Raw genomic sequence first — 10,110 nt, 5'->3', positions numbered from 1 at the left:
TTTTAGACATATTAAAAAAAAAGTATGATACTATTTTTTATGTTGGGCCCATGCTAGCACGGACTTTCATCATCTAGTGTTAATGTATATATATGTGATACATTTGGCAACAACAAGGTCATTTTTGAAGAAAAATTCTAATGGGGGATACAATTACTAATTTTCTTACAATGAATAATAAATGAGTTAAATTATTAAAAATATAAAATAAAGAAAATATGATAAATTACAAAGAAGATTAATATAATTCGATTTTGAGGTGTCTAAAAGAAGAAAAAGAGTCGGTTTTGTTGTTCTAATAACCAAAACCCGAAATTTCCCCCCAAAAGAAAACCCTCGTCTCTTCTCTACTCGCAAATCTTCGCTTTGATTCAACTATTCTGTGTTTCAATTTTTGGAGTGAGAAGAAGAAGAAGCGATGGGAGAAAGGAAGGTGTTAAACAAGTATTACCCGCCGGATTTCGATCCGGCGAAGATTCCTCGGCGAAGACAGCCAAAGAATCAGCAGATGAAAGTGCGGATGATGCTTCCTATGAGTATTCGTTGTGCTACTTGTGGTAATTACATCTATAAGGGTACCAAATTCAATTCCCGCAAAGAGGATGTCGTTGGCGAGGTATTTTACACTTGTTGCTTATCTTTCAATTTTCGGGTTTGTGTATATGTGTTGTTTAATTGAGATTCTTCATGGCTTTGTGCAATTTTGTATGTGATATTGGTTTTGCTTAAATCCTGTAATTGTATTGACAAATTCATTAAATTTATATAAACATTAGACTCTCAACCCAGTTATTAATGTATATTAACTTAAGGTCTAGTTTTCAGTGACTTGTTATTAACTTAAGGTCAACCAAACTTCTTAATTTTTTTGTCTTGTGTTGTTTTAGAGATGTTTTTGTTTCGTTCAGTTGAAATACTAGTTTCACGAACCTATGTAGTGGCATTTGAGATTCTTGTTAGGTTTGAGAATTGGGTGACTGTGGATGAAAATTTCCGACTTGGCTTGGAGATTGTTGTTAGTTAGAACTAGCTTTCCCTGTTTTGGTTAAGTAATATATTGCTTCTTCTTTGCTGCTAGTGTTCTTAAATTCGTAGATTACCCGATAGCTGACATCTATGTTTTGGCCAAGAAATCTGGTGATTTCCCATTCTAGATTACAAACTATACTCTCCCTACTATCGACTTTGCCATCTAGGATGAACTCACGACTAAAACCTTATTTTATCCTTTTTAGATTACCTTAGTGTAGTCTCAGTATCATTCAAAATAAATACACCATGGAGGAATGAAGCTGAACTACCCCTGTACTCCAGTAGCTTCGAGTGTACAGTATAGGAGTAGATGCTCTGCTGACTTAAATCCACATCGTAATGTCAAAATATTTGGATGCAACACTATTAATTGGGACGGTGAACATGAGAATGGAAATATGCCATTAGGTGTACCTTAAACTCATTTTCCCAGTTATGATAGGGTGGCACCAGGGATCAACTCTTAGCCCATTTTTATTTTCCTTGGTGATGGATGGATTGACGCGGCAAATTCAAGGTGAGGTGCCATAGTGTATGTCATTCGCGGATGACTTAGTCTTGATTGACGAGACTCGTAGCGGAGTTAACGCTAAGCTGGAGGTTTGGAGACAAACTCTAGAGTCTTAAGGGTTCAAGTTGAGTAGGACCAAGACAGAGTACTTGGAGTGCAAGTTCAGCGATATAGTGCATGAGGCTGACGTGGAAGTGAAGCTTGGCACCCAGGTCATACAGAAGCTACATAGTTTCAAGTATCTTAGGTCTATTATACAAGGAAATGGGGAGATTGATGATGACGTCACACATCGTATTTGTGTAGGGTGGATGAAATGGAGGCTTGCCTCCGGAGTGTTGTGCGACAAGAAGGTGCCACCAAAACTCAAAGGCAAGTTCTACAAAGTAGTGGTTAGGCCGACTATGTTATATGGGGCGGAGTGTTGGCCAGTCAAGAAGTCTCACGTTCAGAAGATGAAAGTGGCGGAAATGAGAATGCTGCGATGGATGTGGGAACACTAGGAGCGGTAGGATTAGGAATGAAGTTATCCGAGACAAGGTAGGAGTGGCCTCGGTGGAGGACAAGATGCGGGAAGCGAGGCTGAGATGGTTTGGGCATGTGATGCGGAGAGACACAAATGCCCCAGTGCGGAGGTGCGAGAGGATGGCTATGGACGGTTTCAGAAGGTAGAGGTAGGCCGAAAAAGTATTGGGGAGAGGTGATTAGACAGGACATAGCGCATCTTCAGCTTACCGAGGACATGACCTTAGATAGGAGGGTATGGAGGACTCAGATTAGGGTAGAAGGCTAGTAGATAGTCGCGTTTATCCTTTCTTGCGAGTGTTGCGTTGATCTTTAGTTTGTTGTCCCTTGATTTCTGCGAGTATTTGTTTACACAGAATGGTTTATCATGGCTTATTCACTTTCGTTGTTTTCATTTTCATAATTGCTTTGAATTTTTTACCCGTATCTAACCTTTCCTATGCTTTTTCTTGAGCCGAGGGTCTTCCGGAAACAGCCTCCCTACCTAAGGTAGGGGTAAGGTCTGCGTACAATCTACCCTCCCCAGACCCCCCATTGTGGGACTCACTGGGTATGTTGTTGTTGTTAATATCTGAAAGGAGCAAAAACTTGGCTCATAGTATTTGCAAGTCAAGATTGTAGTAAAATCTAGAATTACGTCCTTAGCTCTTTTTGCCTTTCCCTTTTGATGAAAAAATCATTGCAGTTGATAGTTGCTCATTAACAATAGGAGAAGCATTTCATATTTGTTTTACCAAAACCAACTATAAAAAACACATCTATTGTTTGTTTTCTTGCAGTGAAAACATTGTTTGTAGAAGAGGCTTTCTTGTTAAACAATTTATTCAGCTTGACGCACCCAAGGGTGTCGCCTAGTGGTCAATGAAGTGGGTTAACGTGAGGCTTGCACTGGGTATTGATTTTGAGATTTATTAGTTGTAGAGTCCACTTCCTACTCATGGTGCATCGTCTTCAATTCTTGCTTCCAAATTTTCTTCACCTTGTCTTCACAATTAGTTTCAATTATATATGATAAATCACAATAACAGACAATTAATATAAACTCAATAATCAAGTTAAGTTGGGCATAATTCACATGAATATGCCCAATATCAGCAAGTGTCTTAAATTCACTGGCTTGATCTAATTCGAATAATTCGCTTAAATGATATTTAATCAGAAAGGTCACCCTCTCATGTAGTGCCTATGCAGTCTCAGGTTCAAATCCCAGAGGAGGTAGAAACACTAGGTAATTTCTACCCTTATGTCCAAGTCTTGGTGGACAAAGTTACTGATGCCTGTGCTTGTTGGGGTAGTAGGTACCCCATGGAATTAGTCGACGTGCGTGCAAGCTAGCCCGGACACCACAATTGTAAAAAAAAGGGGAGTGCTTGACATTAAACATACTCACAGACTGGCCAGTTTGAAGTCCTTATAGTTGGTAGAAATTTGATAATTTGAGCAGTAGCCCCTTTGCTCTTAGAAATTTGAGTGATAAGGCTGGCATTGATAATTCTTTAAAAAGTTACTTTGTAGTGGACATGTTCCAATGTATGTGTATTTTTGTATGTTCATGTGTATTTTTGTATGTTCTTTATCTGAACTATTATCATGTGTCAAATTATGCAGACCTACTTGGGGATACAAATCTTCAGATTCTATTTCAAGTGCACAAAGTGCTCCGCGGAGATTACCTATAAGACAGATCCCAAAAATTCGGATTATACTGTTGAATCTGGTGCAACCAGGAATTTTGAGCCTTGGCGTGGCAAAGACGAGGTAGGAATTTTATCAACTTGTAATCCTATCCACCACTTTCTTCTCTATAGGAAGGAGTGTGAACCTTCTATATTATATGAAGTTTCTTTTTTTCATCTTTCAGGCTTCAGTATCTTGTGAATTCATGTTTATGTTTTCTTTTTATTGTAGGAACTGGAGCAGGAGAAACAAAAAAGAGATGCTGAAGAAATGGGTGATGCAATGAAGTCATTAGAAAATAGAACTCAGGATTCGAAAAGAGAAATGGATATTCTTGCTGGTTTAGATGAAATGAAATCACTGAAGGTGAGTCTTGAAGTTTCTTCTTCAGTTATTTCCAGACCTAAATTTGCACTTACGTTTTTTTTTTTCCCTCATGTGTGGTTTATATTTTGTGTTTCTATTCTGATAGTGTTCTTACTTATTAATCTTCAACTTTTCCAGTCAAGACACGCAACTGTAAGTGTTGATGCGATGCTTGAAGCTTTGCAACGGTCACATGAGTCAAAGGTATGATTGTGTTTTATATTGTTTACAGGCTTGATTAGGAGTAAAAAAATTGCCCTTGATGACTAGTGTTCATTGTTATCTCGATTCTGTTGATTGGTAAATTTAGAAAACTTCAAATCCACTCCTGCATAAAGTTGCTGGATGTATAAACGTCCTTTGACAAATAATTTGGAGTTCGCTTGATGACCAAAGCTTTCAAATGAAATTGCTGTTTATCAGATCAAATCAACATCCCACTATTGGGATTCTGTATGCTGAATTGATGATATAGCCCTTGTAATTAAGAACCAAATCACAGACTAAATTCTTCTATTTACTTCTTCATTCTTGAACACTTTATCTTACGTATTAGATGTTGTGCGGTTGCCTACCTCAAGCTCTAGACGACTGTTGAACAGAATTACTGAAATTAAAAGGAAGGATTTTTTTTTTTAAACCAGACGTTTTGAACTCTGATTAGATCATGCAAGGTGCTCAATTATTAGTGGAGAATTATACAGGATTGTAATTGAAATCGTTAAATGTAAAAGCAAAAAAAAAAAAAAAAAAAAAAAAAAAAACTTAAACATTTTGAGAACTAGAGTTGATGTTTTTAGGTTGAATTTTGGTCACTTATTTCAATTGTATATTTTGGAGTTCTTTTGGTAATTTTGATTGTTGGCTTTAAGGTTCCATTTTTACTTTACATGCAAGCAATGTTAGCTTGAAGATGATATTGGTATTTGTTCTTAGGAAGCACTGAAAGTATCTGTAAATCCAGTAAGGAGTATGAAGAGTTTAAAAGAAAATGCTGACTTAAGTGATAGGTTATCCAGGATGATGAGCACAATTATGTGATTAACTAATAAGGGAGCTCCGTAACTGCCGCTCTTCACCGGATCGTGGTGGATTGTGAAAATCTGTTGAAATACCTTCTTATAATTAGTTGATGAGTATGTGAAACATTTGACAGACTGCCTTCTTTATCATATTAATATTAATCACCTTGACAGGAGAGGAAGATGGAGGAAGAAGATGAAGCTCTCATACGAGCACTTTTCCAGGTTGGTATATCATAGTCTGAATATATTTGTTCATAGGTGTATTTTTAAGAGCGTTAATTTCTCAAGAAGTTTTCTTGGCCTTGTGATTTCAAATCAGGGATCAAGAGAGATTGTTAAAAGAGTCCATGATGAAGAACTTGAGGACGACGACGACGACTTAGCTTTCTTTACCCCTGAAAGTGCAGGGTCAGAAAACAACTCTCTTAAGGTACAAGTGCCTGGTCATTTAATTCAGTTTTCTAACTATTATGTTGCATCAACTTTTTTTTTTTTTTTTGATTAAGCACCGGGTGTCTGGGTCTCTTTGAGCCCCGACTAATCCCGGGGGTGCACAGGCCCTCGGCAAGGAGTTTCCCGCAAGTGCACCACGGGTAATTCAGGGTTTTACCCCAGTCCGATGGCCCTCAGAAATTGTTTGCACCCAGTGGGTTTCGAACTTGAGACCTTGAAAGGGAGCACCCCAAGGCTCAAGCCAATTACCACCAGGCAAACCCCTGAGGGTTGTTGCATCAACTTATTTACAAAACAGAATTAAATAATTATCGTCTTTGTTAATTGGCTTGCATACCTAGAAAGTGCCACATGTTAGTGTCATAGCTGCCTCGAGCCATAGACATCAAGCAAGTGAAATCTAAATTTTATCTGGTACTTGTGCTGGTGGAGGTAGCAGGTACCCTGTGGAATTAGTCAAGTTGCGCTCAAGCTGGCCCTGCCACCACAAGTATCAATAAAAAAACATAAAATGTGCGACGCAAGAATATAAAATTCTGTTAATTGACTTCTTTTACTAGAGATGCCTAAGAAAGTGGCAGCATCTGCGCAATGATCAATCTCCTTTACGTTTGGATCTGTCGTATGTCTGACATGCAACTAAAGAAAAGTATAAAAAATACAATCTAAATCCATAAATTAGATTACAGTTTTGTTGGGGGCAACGCATCTACTGTTAGACTGAAATCTGAATGCAATAATATCATGCCTAAAGTCTAAACCCGCTTTTTGTTGCTTCTTTTTAACACTAAGCTTGTTATTGTTTAAATGCAGAAGAGAAAGGTTTCTGAGGAATTTGATGAAAAGCCCACAGATATTTTGACAAAAGCCAGCAGTATTGACAGCTCTAAAAACGAAGGTAGGTTCAGTTTTTCCATCTGATTCTGTTCCGAGTGTATCATTGCTTCCAATATTTCCAATATCTTCTATGACAAAAAATATTTCTTGGGTCAGAATACCCTTCATTCATGACAAATCATGGGAGTGGATTTCTGTTGTGAGAACAGTCTTCGAAGTGATTTTTGGATTATGATTATTGTCCTACTTGAAAAAAGGAGGGAGAGGTTTTTTATGCTCTTATTTTCTGAAGGCTGGTAATACTACTGCTGCATAGTTGTCCATGAGCAGTCTGTAATCTTCTTCCACCTTTCTTTTGCATGGCTTGTTCTGTGTCTTTTATTTCCTTCGGGGAAGTGTTGTGTCTGTGGTTTTGGGTGGGTGCGTGGGGGGGGGGGGGGGGGGGTAAGAGGTATCAGCCTACAAATTTGATGGATGAGATGTTGTTAACTCTTCAATAATCATAGAATTTGTTGGTTTTACTTGGAAAAAATAGTAATAATTGTCATAGTACTTTTTTTGGACACCTGGTTATTAATGTTGATAGAAATAGCTTATGAGGGATCTTGCTCTATTTTCATGACCTGTCTTGCAGATAAAGCATCGGCAAGTGATAATAAAATCATTTTGAAGTCCTCATCAGTCAAAATATCCATAGTCAAGAAGCCAGTCTCGGACTCCAACAGCAAGAAGGCAGTTGAAGGAAACAAGCAAGACGCCCAGAGTACTGGTGCTGCGACAAGCAGTAGTCTACTCTCGCTATGTCAACAGTATGATAGTGATGAAGATGATTGATTCAGTGATCCCTGCAACTTTTATATGTCCAGATATCCGCCAAATTTAATAGTCGCGGGTGTGATTTTCATTGGGTATGCTCTTTCCATGGGCACTTGAAATGTATCTCTCTGCAAACCGGCCTCTGTAGGTATAACCGTATAAGAATGAATATGCTCTACAGTTGACGCTCCAAATCTTAAGCTGATTCTCGTGGCAATTGAAGGGTCTTTGTTGTTGCTTAATTGGGATGTAACGTTGTTAGTCATTGCGCTTGTCATTTTTTACATTTTTACAACTATCTCAATGGTTCGAAAAAGTACTCCTGCATGTAAAGCAGTTCCCTCCGTGGTTAGTGCATGTAACCAGTCTTTAACTCTTTCATTTACTCATCGTACTTCTCTCTAAATGGTTCCACGCACAATAGAGCTTTTTTTTTTTTTTTTAAAACAATCAAGTTCGTTTTTGGGTGTTAATTTTGTTTGGTAAGAAAGTGGCATTGCAAGGAATAGGAAGGCGAAATTTAAAATGCATATCTTTTTCTTTCACATTTGGTTAGCTTAAATTTTAAATGGAAGATAAAGGCAGAAATAAAACTGAGAGGAGAAACATTGATATTCCAATTCCAATAAATCTAATATCCTTCCTTCCCTTTCTAGTATATTTCGCAAAGATTATCCAAATTAACCTTCAAAAGTTAAAATTAAACTACTATGGCGTTTGTTTAAAAACAATGATGATTTTTTCTTTCAGTTTCTGTTTTTTTTTTTTTTTTTTTTTTTAAAAAAAAAAAAAGTGAAAAGCTTTTCCCATGCGTTTTGTAAATAGGGGCCATTTTTCTCAAAACTAGGGAAAAGAAAAATTTCACCAAATTTTAAACAAAAACTTGTCCCATCGCTCGGCCAATCGAATCGGGTTTTGACATATCCAAGCAGTCCGACCCGACGAAATTACAAAACCCTAGCCACCACTGTTATTCTAACACACTATATAAATCCCCTTAAAACCTAACAATACTCCGCCCTTTTGTGGACCTCAAGTGTCTCAAACTCATTTACTCTCCAGCGGAACTGGAGAAAATCTCTGTTTACCTTTGTTGCTATTTTGTCATTGTTTAGGTACAATACTTCACCTTGAAATTATTGATCAACTTGTCTTACATAGATTTATTTATGTTAAAAAAAAAAAAAAGGATGATAAAAGGTGACCAATTAGCCAGTCACACACAATCGGCCCCTAATAAGGACCGATTTTACTCCGTGTGAATGGTCAGTATGTCACCAACAGTAATATTAATGTTGTTTCATAGCCTTATTCTGGTGAATTGCGTTGATTCCGCTCTCACTGGTAGGCTATTTGACATTACATTCTTCTGTTTCAATTAATTGAGAGAGTGAGTTGATTTTTTTTTGGGATTCTTTAAGAATAGTTTGGATAAAATCGGGCTTATTAGGGGAGTTTTTTAGTAGCTTGTTGGCTCAAGTTAAATTAAAAATAAGGGTAATTGTGTGCTGTTGATAGTGCTGCAATTTTTTCTGTTCCTCTTTATTTGCTTCTTGTGTCACTGCAGAGGCGGATGTAGAATATCGGAACCTGGTTCATTTTATCCCATTATTTTTAATGCAAACTATAAATTTATGTGTAAAAATTTACAGGAATTACAATAAATAGTATATATGAACCCAGTGACGGAGCTAGTAAGAGCCGAGGGGAACTCCTTCGGGGAAAAATTACACTTTATATATACAAAGATATACAAGGTGAATTATATTTTTTATCTATATATAATAGACGTTGAACCCATAACATTAAGGAGTCTATCGCACCTTTCACCGGGATAAAATAACACTATAATCTCAGGATAACTAACTTGCGATTTTATCTCAACTAAACGTGGAATAAATTCATTTCAAATTTGATCTCGAGATTATTTATGCCTTATTTCTCGTACCAAACGAGCTCTAAGAACACAATGGTACCAATGCTAAGAAACTTTAAAAATTGAACACAGAAATTTAAGTCCCGATTGCGCTTCTGGTTGTATGGAGTGCTTCAGGGTCTCAATAGAAAGATGCATGAACAATGCTTTATAATATAGATGGTGAAGATATTGAAATGGAAATATTCATGATGAGTATAAATAAAAAATGAAGTAAGCCAACAGATACTATTCTTTTAGTGTAAAAGGCATGGTACTGATACACTTTGATCCAAAAAAATTAAAAAATAGACATGGTATTGGTATTGATACTTTCCTCAATGTTTGTGGGTTGGTGAATATGTATTGGTTTTGTTTGTATAAATTAAACAATGAGTCCGTTTGGATTGGCTTATAAGTTAGTTTATAAGTTGTTTTTAGCTTTTTTGAGTGTTTGGCTGGTCAGCTTAAAATCATTTTATGCTTAAAATAAGCTCAAAAAAATAATTGGACTCATATTACTTAGTTTATCTAAAGCAGCTTATAAGCTGTTTTCAGCTTATAAGTTGCAAACAGCTTTAAGCTGTAAGCCAATCCAAACGGGCTCAATATTACGTAAGAAGTGGCATTTCTTTTATCCGATGAAGAAGTAGCATTTTTTTTTTAACATTTAGTCCATCAATTTGACAACTTCACTACACATCTTTTAGTAAGGGAAATAGATTGACAAAGTAGTTTGTAAAGTTGGAGTTATGATGTGGATTATTTTGGAAGGCAGTAGCAAACTAAGTTCATAAATTAAGTAAAATTATGTAAAAGTAGTATTTTTTTTAATGTACACTATCTATTTCAATAACTGTACGCATTTATTTAAGAGAAATTACTGACAGACAGTATTTCGTGAAGTTGTAGTTATAATATGGATCGTTTCAGGAGGCAGCAACAAACTAAGG

At 36.7% G+C, this 10,110-nt stretch overlaps 1 protein-coding gene across 1 annotated transcript; it reads left to right on the top strand.

Annotated features, from left to right (window-relative positions):
- The first annotated feature begins 273 nt into the window (after positions 1-273).
- On the top strand, positions 274-7,648 carry LOC132635566 (uncharacterized). Its single transcript, XM_060351996.1, has 8 exons — positions 274-616; positions 3,677-3,826; positions 3,977-4,111; positions 4,250-4,315; positions 5,308-5,358; positions 5,456-5,566; positions 6,403-6,487; positions 7,061-7,648. Exons 1-8 carry the CDS (start codon positions 419-421, stop codon positions 7,258-7,260), a joined length of 996 nt encoding a protein of 331 aa, XP_060207979.1. The 5' UTR covers positions 274-418; the 3' UTR covers positions 7,261-7,648.
- Positions 7,649-10,110: the final 2,462 nt, after the last annotated feature.

The sequence above is a fragment of the Lycium barbarum genome, chromosome 4, assembly GCF_019175385.1.
Source record: "Lycium barbarum isolate Lr01 chromosome 4, ASM1917538v2, whole genome shotgun sequence".
In the NCBI taxonomy this organism is placed as follows: Eukaryota; Viridiplantae; Streptophyta; class Magnoliopsida; order Solanales; family Solanaceae; genus Lycium; species Lycium barbarum.
The sequence above is the reverse complement of the archived record's forward strand: the minus strand, read 5'-3'. Positions and strand labels throughout refer to the sequence as shown.